This window comes from Polypterus senegalus, chromosome 11 (assembly GCF_016835505.1).
Source record: "Polypterus senegalus isolate Bchr_013 chromosome 11, ASM1683550v1, whole genome shotgun sequence".
NCBI lineage: Eukaryota > Metazoa > Chordata > Cladistia > Polypteriformes > Polypteridae > Polypterus > Polypterus senegalus.
The window spans coordinates 78600638-78617986 of NC_053164.1; the positions used below are offsets into that span (position 1 = coordinate 78600638).

Genomic DNA, 17349 nt, shown 5'->3' on the forward strand with positions numbered 1-17349 from the left:
TCACAACTGGACAAAGACTTGAAGACCTTCTCAGGTTTAATTTTATTAGCGTGTGGGAAAGTGTTAAGACTTTAACGTCGTTCAGTCTGCATTCTATGTCACCTGGGTGAATTAACATTGTTACAGTATCATTCCAAGATTTTGACATCCTATACTCCTTCATACATCAACAGATATGTATTTAAAAAAAAATAAATAAACACAGTTGCTATTTTGATCATTTGGGTCATATTACAACCGGAGGGCCGGAATGACAATGTGGTATACAAAGAGATCCTTAACAAATAATTATTGGTATATTTTCCCTCAGTTTAAAAAGGTTTAATTTTCTTCTTAATAAAAATTTTAAGGCGGTACTTTGCTGCTGCGAAGCTCGGGTATTTTGCTAGTGTATATGTATATATGTTTATATGTGTGTGTGTCTGTCTGTCTGTGTGTGTGTGTGTGTGTGTATATATATATATATATATATATATATATATATATATATATATATACACTGTATATATGACAGCAACACTCATAACAGTGACAAAACAATTACATTGACAATCATATTGCGTTATTTTTAAAATGTTTCCTTTTCTTTTTCATATCTTCTTTAACACACTACTTCTCCGCTGCAAAGCGCGGGTATTTTGCTAGTATACACACGTGGACAAAATTGTTGGTACCCTTTAACCAATGAAAGTCAGACATTGATTTTCAACCATGCTTCAACAGAATTATTTAAAAAAATAAACTCATGAAACAGGCCTGGACAAAATGATGGTACCCCTAACTTAATATTTTGTTGCACAACCTTTTGAGGCAATCACTGCAATCAAAACGATTCCTGTAACTGTCAATGAGACTTCTGCACTTCTCAGCAGGTATTTTGGCCCACTCCTCATGATCAAACTGCTCCAGTTGTCTCAGGTTTGAAGGGTGCCTTTTCCAGACGGCATGTTTCAGCTCTTTCCAAAGATGCTCAATAGGATTGAGGTCAGGGCTCATAGAAGGCCACTTTAGAATAGTCCAATGTTTTCCTCTTAGCCATTCTTGGGTGTTTTTAGCTGTGTGTTTTGGGTCATTGTCCTGTTGCAAGACCCATGACCTGCGACTGAGACCAAGCTTTCTGACACTGGCCAGCACATTTCTCTCTAGAATCCCTTGATAGTCTTGAGATTTCATTGTACCCTGCACAGATTCAAGACACCCTGTGCCAGATACAGCAAAGCAGCCCCAGAACATAACAGAGCCTCCTCCATGTTTCACAGAAGGGACAGTGTTCTTTTCTCGATATGCTTCATTTTTCCGTCTGTGAACATAGAGCTGATGTGCCTTGGCAAAAAGTTCAATTTTTGTCTCATCTGTCCATAGGACATTCTCCCAGAATCTTTGTGGCTTGTCCACATGTAGTTTGGCAAATTCCAGACTGGCTTTTTTATGATTTGTTTTCAACAATGGTGTCCTCCTTGGTCGTCTCCCATGAAGTCCACTTTGGCTCAAACAACGGCGGATGGTGCGATCTGACACTGATGTTCCTTGAGCTTGAAGTTCACCTTGGATCTCTTTAGAAGTTTTTCTGGGCTCTTTTGTTACCATTCGTATTATCCGTCTCTTTGATTTGTCGTCAATTTTCCTCCTGCGGCCACGTCCAGGGAGGTTGGCTACAGTCCCATGATTCTTAAATTTCTGAATAATATGTGCAACTGTAGTCACAGGAACATCAAGCTGCTTCGAGATGGTCTTATAGCCTTTACCTTTGACATGCTTGTCTATAATTTTCTTTCTAATCTCCTGAGACAACTCTTTCCTTCGCTTCCTCTGGTCCATGTTGAGTGTGGTACACACCATGTCACCAAACAACACAGTGACTACCTGGAGCCCTATATATAGGTCCACTGACTGATTACAAGATTGTAGACACCTGTGATGCTAAATAGTGGACACACCTTGGATTAACATGTCCCTTTGGTCACATTATTTTCAGTCTTTTCTAGGGGTACCATCATTTTTGTCCAGGACTGTTTCATGAGATTTTTTTTTTTATTAATTCTGTTGAAGCATGGTTGAAAAGCAATGTATGACTTTTATTAGTTAAATTTCATAGAATTTTTATTTATTATTACTTTTGTCAGATTAAAGTTATTTCTGTGACCATTTTGAGTTTTTCTTTCATTGACTGAAGGGTACCAACAATTTTGTCAGCGTGTGTGTGTATATGTGTATATATATATATATATATATATATATATATATATATATATATATATATATATATACTAGCAAAATACCCGCGCTTCGCAGCGGAGAAGTAGTGTGTTAAAGAAGCAATGAAAAGAAAAGGAAACATTTTGAAAATAACGTAACCTGATTGTCAATGTAATTGTTTTGTCACTGTTGTGAGTGATGAGTGTTGTTGTCATATATATATATATATATATATATATATATATATATATATATATATATATATATATATATATAGCAAAATACCCACGCTTCGCAGCAGAGAAGTAGTGTGTTAAAGAAGCAATGAAAAGAAAAGGAAACATTTTGAAAATAACGTAACCTGATTGTCAATGTAATTGTTTTGTCACTGTTGTGAGTGATGAGTGTTGTTGTCATATATATATATATATATATATATATATATATATATATATTTTTTTTTTACACATATATATATATATATATATATATATATATATATATATATATATATATATATATATATATATATATATATATATATATATATACATACATACATACACACACATATATAAACATATATATATATATATACATACATATCTACATATATACACACACAGCTTTTTCGTATCAGTGCAATACGCTGTTTGTTAAAACGGTTGACTCCCGCTCTTACGTGCAATAACAAATCAAATCATTCAGTTGTCTTTGCTCATATGTCATTTTAGAGCTGGACGCTTGACATCTTTTTTTGGCCACAAGTTCGTTTCTGTTTGGTGTGAGGTTCTGTGTTGTGGAGATTCTCAGGATGGATTGCAGGTGCTCATCAGTGAGGCGACTCCGTGTGCTGTTTTGTTAGTCTTTATCACTGAGAAGAGCTTCTCACACAGATATGTGCTACCAAACATGCACAAGGTTCGAGCCGCATGTAGACAGACTTTTTTTGTTCTTCAAAGTCACCAAAGCGCCGTGCAAACTCAGTGCGCAATAACTCTAGTCGCAATAACTTGCAGCATCATAAGGTAGACTTGATTAACGCGGTTAGTGTTCGGCAAGGCAGCTGAAGCGCTGCATTATGGGATCTGTAGTTTATTGTGTTACCAGCGCTTCATATACCCGGGCTTTAATAACAATAATACAGTATATAAAATGATCTCGCGGGCTTGATATAATTACACGCCGGGCCGGATGTGGCCCGCGGCCCTTGAGTTTGACACATATGGACTAAATAGAACTTGAAAAGATATATTTTTTCAAATGTGATCGCAATTCAGATAGAGTTGACGCCACTACAGCCTGCATGCCTCAATTAGTCATCCTCCCCTCGCCCTTACTTTTTTACCGTTCATCTAATGAATACACTGAGTATGGCTTTACCAAAACAATCATTGATGGCGAATAAAGTATCCATTATTCGAGTATGTAGATCGGGTTATATATATATACATATATATATACCCGCGTATCGCAGCGAGAAGTAGTGTGTTAAAAAGGTAGAAAAGAAAAGGGAACATTTTAAAAATAACGTAACATGACTGTCAATATACAGTATTTGTTTTGTGAGTGTTACTGAGTGTTGCGGTCATCAAGGATTTGATTATCATTATTTCTTTCAATCAGGTTCGTATTTGTAGGATGTGTTGTGTTCAAGTTACATTCCGTGTTTGTCAATCGTTGTAAAGATGACAGGTTTCATTCATCGATTCGTTTCTTACTGCATCAATAAACAGCTCGTCTTCTTCTTTATCTGAGATCTGACACACTGCATGCACGGGTTTTTACACTGTCTTCCTTTAGCGGGACATTGACTTTTTCCAACGTGTGCTTTGTTTCCGCAGTAGTTGGATTTATGAATATGCTTGTATGTATGAGACGCTTCATATTTTTTGCTGCCTTTTCAATTGTGTAATGGGTTTTGTTCAGCTCTTTGGAACTGTTGCCTTTTATCTGTGCACTGCGTCAGTTCACGTGAGCCACTCGATGTACATGCATCGAAGGTTCCCAGCTGTGCTGGTGCCATCTCCTGCTATGTCCATGGCTGTATTTAATGTTACCTTAGTCCTGGCACTTAAAACTTTCTCTCGCAGTTTCGCTGAGTTTGTGTCAAACACCACCCTCACCATCTCATCTTCCTCTCCATAAGCACAGTCCTTCACCCGTGAATATTTACCCGTGGCAGTTTGCTATTGGATTGCCGCTGACGGACGGCCTTATATGGGCAGGCACTAAATTACAAACGCCAGCGCAGCCTGTCTATGAACTTAATTTAAAGTGTAGGTTTACATCGTGCTTTGTTTCAGTAGCAGAACTCATGAATATGGTAGTATATGCCACTCGCTCGCTTCTTATTGTTTCGCTGCCTTCTCAATTATATAATGCATGTTTTCTTGAGCGCTTTTTTGAGGTCTTCCTGGTTTTCTATGTACTGCGTGATTACGTGGGAGGCGTGATGATGTCACACGAAACTCCGCCCCACGGCGTTGAAGCTCATCTCCATTACAGTAAATGGAGAAAAACTGCTTCCAGTTATGACCATTACGCGTAGAATTTCGATATAAAACCTGCCCAACTTTTGTAAGGAAGCTGTAAGGAATCAACCTGCCAAATTTCAGCCTTCCACCCACACGGGAAGTTGGAGAATTAGTGATGAGTCAGTGAGTGAGTGAGGGCTTTTCCTTTTATTAGTATAGATATATATATATATATATATATATATATAGTGGAAATGTCCCGGACACAGACAGGCAGACATGTTGTTTTCCACCACCACACGTTTATTTACAACACTATTATTTACAGTTCAAGTGCACACAAACCCCAAGTCCCAAAGTCCTGGCCAACACCACACAATGCCTCCACTCTTCAGGCCGCCCTCACTCTCCTCTGCTTAGTCCTTCTTCCACCCGACTCCAGCCTCGAATGAAGGGAGGCGGCCCCTTTTATCAGCACCCGGATGTGCTCTAGGTGAATTCCGGCAATCACCAGCCGACACGCCCCTGTGTGGGGGAAGTGCAGGTTGTACTCCTGGAAGCTCTCCGGGTGTCCCTGCTTCTCTTCCCCCCCCAGCACTTCCTGGTGTGGCGGAAGTGCTGAGGACCAGGGTTCGCAAGGCATTGTTGGGGCGCCCCCTGGCGGTGACCACGGGCCCCTACAGGGTTGGGCTTCCAAGCCCTCTACCCGTGGCCCCCAAAGCAACCAGGGTTGCAGCCCCCATGTGATCCAGGGCGGGCGTAGACCCTCTTCCGGTCCTTCAGGGCATCCCGGCCGGGTCGTCGCCCCTGGCATCCCTTACACACACACACACACACATATATATATATATATATATATATAAAATGAAGTAGATACACCTATCTCTTATGTTATTGGTTAATAAAAAAGCAAATATTTATAATTATAGAACTTCGTTCATAGTTTCTTTTTTTAGACATCTATTATTAATCATTTATCTTGTTCTACCATGTTCCCATACTTTTTCATCTTTTTCTTGATTGTCAGAAAATATGTCTTTGAGTCCATGGATGCACTTGGTTGTTTTTTTCCACACATCCTCTAGAGTTGCTGTGCCTTTTTTGTAATGTAGTCTCACTACATATTACAGTATCTGAATATAACATCCTTTGATTTATTCTGAGAGGCTTTTACAGTATGACCTAATATGTCCTGGATGATAAGAATGTTATGCTACTGTAAACCAAATCCTTTTCAGAGGCTTGTTGATGTGTCACTGATCTTGTGCAGCAGTTTACACTTCTCTACGGTATATTTTATAAATGTTTGCTTAGTTTTAAAGATTGACCAAATCTTTCTGAATTTTGTTTGTGTTTTCAGCATTTGTTATCCTCCAGTCCTTTTTCTTCATCTGCATATGTGCCTTTTATAAAACTGACATATAAATATTTTAATATTTTATCCTTTATTTCAGTAGAAACTTTCATGCTCACAATTCTATTCTGGCAGCAGTTTAAAGGTGAATAGACAAAATTATATGTCGATTAAATAGGCTAATACAGTATGATGAACACCATGTATTTGGTGTAAACCTATCAATGAGCCAGGCCCCTTCTGCCTTCTAGACGAGTCTGAAATCTTTGAGGCATAGATTCAACAAGGTGCTGGAAATACCACTTCTGGACTGTGATTTGTTCTGACGTGATAGCAGCATGCAGTTGGTGCAGATTTTTTAGTTGCAACCCTCCTATTCCATGTCATTCCTAAGGTGCTCTATTGCAATGAGATGTGGGGACTGTGCCGACAATTGGAAAAAACTGGAGTTGCTGTCATGTTCATGGAATCAGTTGGAAATAATGTCTGCTTTGTGGTGCTGTGTATTATCATGCCACAGGTTTTTAAAAATGGGCAGATTGTGTCCATAAAGTCATTTACTTAGTCTGAAACAGTGCTTAGGTATGCTGTGAAGTTCAGGTTGCTATTAAAAGCCTAATTTGTGAAAACATTAGTATCATTAGAATAGAACTACACGTCTGTACAGTTGACACAAGGCAGGATTGATCCATGCATTCATACTGATTTTGCTAAATCTAACTGAACCATCTGAATGTTACAACAGAAAGTGAGATTCATCAAATCCAGCAACATTTTTGAAATCTTTAGTTGTGCAGTCTTGATAATCACATGCTGACTGTAGCCTCTCTTTCCTGTTATTATATGAGAGGAGTGGTACCAAACATGGTTGTCTTCTGCTGTAAGGTTTGATGTGTTTGGCATTCAGAAATGTCCTGCAGCACAATATTGTTGTCATGCTGTTATTTGAGTATTTATGGAATTTCCTTAAGTCTAAACAAGCTTAGGCCCCTCTACTTCTCATCTACAAGGTGCCACTGCCACTCATTGTAAGCTTTTCTTGTTTAGTCTATACAGTTTATAGAGAAGAGTATGATATAGTTTGTGAAAATTCCAGGGAGGATGCTGTTTCTGAGGTGGTAAAACTGCAATGTCCAGCTCTAACATATCGCAGTCAACGTTTTTTAGATGAAATGTTTTGCCTGTTCTGATGTTTGATTGATAAACGGCTAAATCACTTAACCATATCTAGATGTTTTATATGCTGAGTTACAGCCATGTGATTGGTTGTTTGGAAGAGAAGACTATTTGTATTTTGGGGGTTATAAAAAAAAAATTGAGAAGCACAAACAAAAAAAAACGTTTCTATTATAAAGATTGTTGCTTTCACATGAGCTTATCCTGTGCAAATACTGATGGCTGAAAAATTTGCATAATGCCTAAAAACTTCAGAAACTGGTCTCCTATATGCTTGAGGACATCTACCAGGAAGAATTCTATGGTGGCCCACAAGTGCAATGTTCAAAAATAAATTAAATCGTGCAAATACAAATGAGAAAATACAGAAAGAAATTAAATACGGCAAAACAAATCAGAAACAACAAATGCAAAAACAGACTGAGAAGCATGAAACAAAAAGAACAGTGAATGGAAGAAATGGAAATACTTAAAGCAATGAAATCTAAATGTTCATCACAATCTATTCCCAGCTTTTCAGCGAGTATTGTCGTGGAACTGAGAATGATGAAAGGTAAAAGAGATTTCTTATCTTTTTCAGGTATTGTTATATACAGTACTTTAGCAGAAAAGATAACGTTTGTATAACTTTGAACACTCTCGGCCAAAGCATTGGCAGGGCCAACTTGGGTTGTATCCAGTAGAAATTTGACATGTCTACTGCAAACATAGCAGAACAAATGTGATGTTTCGATAGCTGATATAATAGTTTGGTCTAAAATCAGCCAACTAAAAAAATCTCGTTAAAAAAATCAATTGTCACATATATCACAGACGATTGCTAAATAGACAGGAGACATTCGGTGTCACTGTATCCGATAATTGATTTATGATGTACTGCCATCTGGCTTCTCATTTTCTTTTCATTTGTGGTAGCATTTAAAAGAGTGACCAGACTAAAGTATGAAGATAGTCATGGAAGACTCAGGATTTAACATAAAACTGTCATACATAAAAAGTAATGTCTTGCTCTTTTCATACTTGCTTTCTAAGTATGGTGATACCAAACACTGAAAATGTTTATGGCTAAATATACAGCAAAGTACCTGAATCACACCAGATCTGGGACCAAAACGATCTAAAGTGCTATTGCAACAAACTGCTGTGGAGAAATCTACAAAATGAAATAGTTTTGTATTTCATCCATGAATAATACCCAGTAATGACACTATTATAGTGCCCCGGGTCCGAATGTAGAGAGACACGCTCCTCCAGTGGACATGCACTGTTTCAAGGAGTGGAAAAACCTGGAGATGCAATCTATAATAGCACCCCCTTGAGCAGCGGGCGCAAGGGAGCACAGACACGGCACTTTTGACAGCGTGTTCCCCGACAACTAAAGCTCACTGGTTCTTATGCTTGGCCTCTGGTGAGCATCTTATGTGACCCTGGGTGAGCAAAGTGAGACGGAGCTATGTGGCATGTATGAGCTGAAGAAACTTAACGTTATTTTAAAATTTTTAACTTGTTTTTGTTTTTTTTTATTTGTTTTTGCATTTCCAATTTGTGTTTGATTTTTCTGATTTGGGTTTGCGTTTCCACTTTATTTTTGTGTTTTCTGATTTGTGTTTGCATGATTTCATTTGTTTTTGCACATTGCACTTCAGGGTCACCATAGATAGAATTCATGTATTAGTGAAGAATATTTTTTATTTAACCAACTTGTATACTCAAGTGTAGACTAGCTTATAAATTAGTTTTTTGTACTAAATGCTAAAGCTTAAAAAATGGTTAAAACTGTTAGTCAGTAACCATCCAAAAATATATCTTTAAGGGTCATTCTGTGTCAAATCAGCAAATGTTTCCAGAAATCACACGTACTTCGGTCTCAATTTTGTGAGGGTAGAGGGGTGCCAAATTTCACATGGCTTTATTTTTCCATCAACTTCACAAGACAATATCTCAAGTACTAAAATTTTTCATACTGGTACCTTTATAGGTACAGTACTTAACACAATCAAAATGTTTGTTCCAGATGACACCACTTGGTAAGACCAGACCTTCAAAAATGAGGGAAAAAAAAAATTTGCATTTTTGGCTATCAGAAAGCATACTTCTAACTGATGCAGCCTATTGAAATTTTCAAAAGGTTATAAAGAAAATATATATATTATATACTGTATTGGGGTTTAAACAGCAGACCTCTCAAATGTGAAACAAAATAATTTTGGGTTAAATTTTCAGTCCAGCTTAATGCACTGTGGGAATGCCCAGACATTTTTCAGATTATTTTCCTGTATCCTACATGGTTCTTTCTTTCTCAAATACCAAGTCTTTCTTTTCTTATGTTAATATTTAATTTTTATTTTCCATTTTAAACATGGATTCAATTCCCCATTTGTCAGTAATGATGATCATCAAGTTCTTCATCACTAACTTGGGTACAGGATTAATGTACAAAATAAATCACCAAAGACAAATTTAAGCACAACACATGAACAACAGCTGCTTGATTTATTATTTAAATACAACACTAGTTACAATGAAATGTAAACATCTTTGTATTGCGTCAGCTTCAGTTTAAGTGCAAAGTGCAGGGCATCTTTGTCTTTGAGATCAAGAAGGTTCTGCCTCTCACTGACCGTTATATTTGTACTAAGCAGTGCAATGACACACTGTAATAGAGCCCAACAAATATAGTCTCATGGTGCCCAATTCCATTTCACTCTTGTCACAAATCAGCATCAATCAAACTTTTTTTTAATCATACATGCACCCAACAGAGCCTCCAGTAGGACACTGGTCTAACGTGAGGGGCGCATTTGATCCATCGGGAGTGTGATCGTGCGAGGGCAGGTTCTCAGCTGCTGCTTCAGTGGTGAATATTCAGTCAGTCAGTTAACTGTCTTCACCAGACACCCAGCTGACTTTGTGTTTGCCATCTTCTATAGGGATGTAACAGTGGTATTCTCTAGTACCAGGTACCCTTTTGGCCACGAAGAATCACATTCTCTCTTCATCAACATGAAATAGGACATTGCCATTTGATATAAAAGACGTTTGACATTTTTGATTAACTTACTGATTGAAAACTCAATGATTACCATTATTCACACATGGCACATTCAGCCTATGTTTAGGATGGAAAATGAGCATGAAAGATTTGCATAAGAAAAGTTTGGTCTGTGTTTTGAGAAAGAAGGGACAATGTAGAATAAATTAAAAGTTTTTAAAAATTATCTGCACTTTCTCACATACCGTTAGAGTGCCCTGAAAACGAAATCCAAAGTGTTTTTTTGGATTTGAGCAGTCTGCTGTTCAAACCCTGATACAGTTATTTTCTGTTAATTGCTTTTTCAGAAAGCCTGTACTATGTAGTTCTCTGAATAAAATGTTTTGGTTACAAGCATGACTTTCTGAGGCTTAAACATAGCTGAATCAAAAACTCAAATTAAATTTTGGTCAATTTCAAGGGGCTGCTTTGACCATGCAGGGTTATCTGGAACAAAATTTTTTTCATTTCTTCACATATTATATCAATTAATATACCAGTGTGCAAAGTCTGAGCCTGCTCTGTGTTTTACGTCTTCAGCTGTGGACTTGTGAAATTTGATTAAAAAAAGAGGCAGGATAAAATTGACACCCCTGTCTCTTCAGTAAACTGACCGAATCTTGGAAAGTATTGATCTTACATCAAAAAAAAAATATGGAATGAGTCTGAAGTGCTTGGGACATTGGTTGATTTGACATGGAATGACTCTTAACTAAGAAAATGCCTACATTAGTACATTAGTTAAATGAGATAAGTATAAGTAGTTTATGAAATTATGTTTTTTATCAATTCAAGACTTTTGGTGTGTCCTCTTTGCAACATTTATTTGAGGTTATCAATGAGAAGAACATAATTAATGTCACTGTCTCATTTGCCAGTTACTGCTTTTGATTTAATAGCTGACATATATTTTGAAAATCTAGCTTTTCATGTTTTTCAGATAATTTATACCAAAAATAACACTTTGCTTCTTTTTTGTATTTCTTCGGCAGAAAGAGGCTGACTTGTGGCTTGGTGGGGAAGATGAACCTTTATCTGGATTTTCTTGGCGGGGAGGTTCTGAGCCAGAGACAACAGGAATTCAGATCTGGAGTGAAATATTTGTGGTGGAGAAGCCCAACAAGAAAAAGGTGTTGTATTTTATAAAAGTAAATTAAAAAAACTGGAAATATGCCCATGGTCCTTGACTGTTATCAAAATGAATGTGTGCTACTGTTTGTATGAAGTTTGCATAGTAGTTGCACATTCCTGATAAAACTGCGTGTACTGTGTATTTAAATGCTTCTCTGCGTTGACCAGAATGGAGCACTAAAGAAACAAATTAATTTACATTAGTATAAAACCATTTGCACTATGTACCCATTGACTGAATACATAATAAAATGAAATGTATAATGGTGTATGTTAGAGGTAAGTATCTTTGGTAAAAAATAAAATTCACAATCTGCTAATTTTGAGTAGCTGCAATAATAAACATCTGCATTCAACAAGAGGTATGTGTGGGGTACTAACAGTGTATAAACTATCCAAATATAGAAAAATGTTCCTTGGTGCTGTGAAATCTGGGAGGTAGTTCTCTTAATACAGATGGTTGATATTTCCAGCCTTTGGTACAGAATCACAGTGTCAGCGTGGTGCAATTTGATCGTTTCTGTGAAAAGGTCTGAAATGAAGTACCGGTATATCAACAGAAACTTAAGCATTCGCACTCTAAGGTATTTTTCTTTGCAAAGTTCATAATTTATACTAGAAATGTTATTGTTTTGTGTAAATAACGAAAGTAGCTGGTGAATTCTGTTCTGTAGGATATTGGTGAGTTGATTCCAGATTTTTGCTGTTAACCAAAACAGTTTTAGTCATTATTGCTTACATTGTCTCCCTGCAGATGTAGAGTAATACTTTGTTGCTGCAGCAGTTTGCTTCTCTGATGTCATTGTTAATCGCAGTATATTAGTATAATTACTTGTGAAATGCATTCCTTGCTTATACATGAAACAGACTTAACATTTATTAAATGAGAAACTAATATTTTGTGCAGTTTTGCAGTGTTACACAAATCAATACCAGCAATTATGAACGTAAAAAAATACAACTCGCCTCTTTGCCTCTTTATTAGCCTAGTTTACCTAATATTGTGCCTTTTATATTCACCAATATTCATTAGTGTGACCAATGCCTGTCTTGGTTCTCGGTGAAAACAAATTGTGCAACTTTGCATTTTGTTCTGTACAGGTGGCTGTAGTGCTGATGGACACTCAGGGTGCCTTTGATAGCCAGTCAACAGTGAAGGACTGTGCCACTATATTTGCTCTTAGTACTATGACCAGTTCAATCCAGGTGAGACAAAACATTTCCTTTCATATATACTGTAAACAAAGTGAACATGCAATATGTATTAGAAATGTGTAATCATGCATAATACTGTATATGTTTGCATGCAATTCAATAATTTGCTTATTCGTGTAGGTCTGTACTGTAGTTTAAGCCTTTAAATCTTAGCAAAACCCTAAAGTCACTCTAATCAATGTTTGTGGCAGCTCATCTTTAGATTTGGAATATATTTACAGGGTAGTACAATACGTAATCCTAAATTTCTCTTATAATTATTTTTTTGTAGTGAGCTTAGACAGTTGAGGTTTGGTTTGTTGCAAAATGAATAGATACCGGCATAATAGTTATCAATAGGTTGAATTACTGATCAGAGCAGGAGCTATTGACTGGATTACTCCGAGGGGCCCCAACTTAACGATAGCTTATTAGATGAACAGGGTTTACAGTTCCACCCTATGTGGATATACTGTACTGGATTTCACTTTTAGGAAATATTCTACTTCGATATCTGCTTTCAAAGTGACTTTCTACTAAATTAACTGCTCATCTTATTTTAGTCAGCCAGTCCTTACATAGATAGTGAGTACTATAGTTTTATTCATAAATTAAAACATAAGGTAAATATGGGTGTTTACATCAAATCTGCCCAAAACAGTTTGGATGATGGGTACATCTTGCCTAGGAATATAATATCAAGAAAGTGTAAATGGTCAATGTTTAAAAAGTGTTGTGCTAAATTTCATGCAAGACAAGTACAAATGGGTAGAAAACTCTAACTAGCGAGCACACACAAAACTGAAAGAGCAATCCCTAGCAGTAGTCAACTGTGGGTAATAAATATCTTGAAATTATTCTCAAAGTCACTGTGTTATTTGAAGTAATTTTATAGGACAAGCAGAATACAATGGTATTGTGAAGAATTCAGTTTCTAAGTAATGCTTAAGGGTATCAGGTCATGAAGATTATCCTAAAGCTAACAAGTAACAAGTTTAGTCAAGCAAGCTGAAAGTTAATGTGAATGAGCTCATCAAGACTTTTCAGTTAGAAGAAGGCATTGCACATAAAGCACTTTTCAAGGCACTGAAAGCATTTACATGGAGAAAGTAGAACCACTTTCTCCACCACCAGCAATGTGCAGTATCCACCAAGATGATGCAACGACACCCATTTTCCAACAGAAATCTTACCACACATTAGTTATTAGGTGGTATAGAGGTCAGAGACATAGCCAATTATAGACTGGGGATGTTTAGGTTGCCAAAATGAACAGTTTGCGATGGGCAATCTAGCCAGGACATCAGGAAACACCCAACTCTTTACAAAGAATGCCCAGAGATTCTTTATGACCACAGTGAGTCGGGTTGTATACCTCATTCGAAGGACAACACCATTTTTGCATCATAGTATCCTGGTTACTGCACTTGGGCCTTGGGTTCTACACACAAACCACAGGGCGAGCACCCCCTGTTGGTCTCCACCCACACCTCTTCCAGCAACAACCCAAGCTTTTCGTAGATGGTCTCCCATCTAAGTACTGGCCTGGCCCAAGCATACCTAGCTTCAGGTAGATTACCTATTCTGAAGTGCATGCACTATGCACTAGCTCAAATGAATTTTTGTGAGTAGCAAGGTATTTGGAAAGAAATTTTATGTACCCTGCGTGACATTGTGAAGACATGGAACAATAAGCATTGTGTCTTTTATGTTATTTGCTACTCAGAATGTGTATTTTAATTTTTTACAAGCAATTTAAGATTAAACATGGCTGATGTGCATTTAGCCAGCTCTGTTATGTTTGCATTTGCATTTAAAATTAAATAATATATGTCTACATATATCAGTTGTTGCAGATTTACTTGAAATATCCAGGGGAATGACATTTATTCAATTAAAAAGCAGATTTCAGGTATAATGCTTTGATAAAAGCAGGTAATTCTTAAGTTGCTTACTTAACATTCCAACTGCATGATTCAGTATAAAAGTTTAGGGCTTTCAGTATTTGGCAGGATCAGAAGAATAGAACTTATTGACTTATTATAAAGGAGTGATTGTTAGGGTATAACTGGATAGAGCGTCCGCACCTAAAATAAATTACCAGTGCTTTACAAGGAGCAAGATGAAATTGATATACAGTAGCGCCCAAAAAGGAGGAACTCTGCTAGAAAATACATAATCTTGCAGCATAATGTCTTGCTATAAGGTAGCAAGAATGAATAGGGAAATGGCAACTACTAATTTCATATATGTTGTAAGCAGACAGTTTCATCGACAATGGTTCCTTAATAACTCTTCATGATTAGGACTTAGTTTGAAGTGTAAAAACTACACATTATAGAGTACAGTTATAGTTTTGTGAAAAACGGAGACAATTTACTGATGAGCGTTAGAATAGTGTGACGTGGTCAGATAAATAATTTTTCCCTCTCTTTTTTAAAATTGCAAATGTGGCACACAGAAACAACATTATAGGTGTTAATGTTTGACTATAACAGTGAGAGGCTCTGGTATTCCCACAGTTTTATGAGGTGTATTTTCTAAACCTGTAAGTTGTCGCTCACCTCCCGGAAGGAAATTCCTATAATTCATCACTCAATGATATTGTCTGGTCACCTTTAATCCTTTATTGGAGCATTTCTTTTTTAACATATGGAAGTGTCCTTCAAAGAAGCATTAATCTCTAATTATCGTGAGCATGAGAACCAAGTTATCCATTCTGTGTCATGACCCTTTCACTCGTTGGATTGCATCCATTTCATGTGTGTATGGGAGACCCTGAAAAGATATTTTAGATAGCATGTTATTCTTTATTCAGCATAGTACAAGCTTATTTCATGATGGAAGAACACAGCACCTAACATTCAGAGAACTACAAACATTGGTAAATTTTGTCACATGGTAAATATGCAGTTTGTCTACTTGTAGTGACATAAAATGTTTTGGTGCAATCATAGAAGTCATCTTGGATACATTCAACAGCTCAGCAACATTTCTGCAATAATTCAAAATGTCATTGTAGTTTAGTGTTTTGTTTAAAGAAATGATGGTTTACTTGTCAGATGGCCTTCCTAATCCAAATTAATTTTATTTCTGTATTTATTTTATAACCTTTTATGCATTTTATTTTAGTTTCATATCATCAAAAGCCAACATAGTTCAGTCTTCCACAGATATCTTTTTTTGGAATAGCAATATAGTTTATATTCTCTGAATTAGATTAGAGAGTGTTATATAGTTTTTAATTTACAGGTTCACTAAAACGTGTCTTATTCTGTTTTAGATTTATAATCTCTCCCAGAATATTCAAGAAGATGACCTTCAGCAGCTGCAGGTATAAGTTTAAAGTTGTATCCTAATTTCCTAACCTGCCCTTTCAATCCTCTTTTTTCAATGAACTTGCAACATGTGCATGCTGCTAACTGCTTAGTGTAACATATCTTATATATAAACAACTATGCGTGGAAGTGTGTATGTCTGTCCGGCCCGGAAGTGAGAGGTGGAGTCAGGATAAAGGCTCCGCCTCCAAGGAAACAAAACTTGCTTAGCCGCTAATAACACAAGCGAGGCCAGTACATCAGCAAAATGAAACCTCAGAAGAAAGACAAAGTCGCTTAGCCACTAAAATCTGCAAAGCGGTATCCCTTTTACTTTTCTTATGCCACTAGTACATAAGCGAGGCGAGCATGTCGGCAAAACAGAATCTCCAAAGAAAGACCGTCACTTAGTCACTAATGCACAAACGATGAGAGTACATCGGCAAAACAAAACCTCCTAGGAGAGAGATGCCCAGAGTAGTTCCTTTCAATTACCTCACATCTCTACATTTAAATTTTTTTTTCTGACGATTTCAATAGTTTCTAGGACAGCTAATATATATTGAAGGAGGTGCATCAGTTGGTTGTTCATAACTGTCTCTAAAATGTCTAAATGTAATTAACAAAAAGTTGGAGCGATTCCAAAAATGGAATGGGAGTGCATGCTTTGTGCAGTTTTGCCATTAGCTAAATATACTCATCTGGAAGTCAAACTGGTCAGCATGATGATTTTATTTATTTATTTATTTTTTATGCCTAATGTATGCTTGTTTTAACAATCATAAAGTAAACACACAGCAGATTTCCATGTGCAAATAAAATCAACCAAATAGAGTAAGCCTAGAGTATTTTAAAATAAGTGTATGTGACTCAAAGTGTGTAGTACACCAAGAAAATCTTAGCATTGTTTTGATAGTGAGTTTCTTTTACTGTTGTACATTATAAAGCAAGACAACTAATCATGTTATCTTTTTATAGCATACTAATGAAGCAATTTCATGAACAGCACTCATAGTTCACAATGGACATATAAGAGTTGTACTTTACGTGGCTGTTATAACTTGGAAGGTTATGTGTTTAGTTCATTCATGCAAGCACATTCCCCACTACTGCCAGTCAGTACAGAAAAAAAAATGCTTTTGTGAAATCAGCAGTGTAGGAATTTTTATGGTAACATCTGACATGCAATGGAACTGTAAAGTAGTTATCATAAAATGTAAATTACTAAACACAAAAACCATTAACTCCTGCTAATAATAAAAGCAAAAGATGACATTGCTTAACACATTATTTGCTTGAGTTTCCAATTTTTTTTAAACTAAAGGGTCTTTAAAGAGTTATGCTTTAAATATGACAGAATAAGTCAAAATAAATAAATCCCAGGGTCTGGAAAGAAGATTATATATGATTTGTAATGTCATAATATTTAACTTTCAGATGTATTGTAAAGAGATGTAAATTATTCTAATCACG

The 17349-nt window shown here is 36.5% G+C and overlaps 1 protein-coding gene across 2 annotated transcripts in view; it reads left to right on the plus strand.

Annotated features, from left to right (window-relative positions):
* atl3 (atlastin 3) overlaps nt 1–17349 on the plus strand; it is an 86713-nt gene that overhangs the window by 29109 nt on the left and 40255 nt on the right. For both annotated transcript variants that reach the window (XM_039769109.1, XM_039769108.1), the window contains exons 3-5: nt 11227–11364; nt 12467–12571; nt 15843–15893. In XM_039769109.1, coding sequence (XP_039625043.1) covers nt 11227–11364; nt 12467–12571; nt 15843–15893 — 294 coding nt within the window. The remainder of the gene's footprint in view (nt 1–11226; nt 11365–12466; nt 12572–15842; nt 15894–17349) is intronic.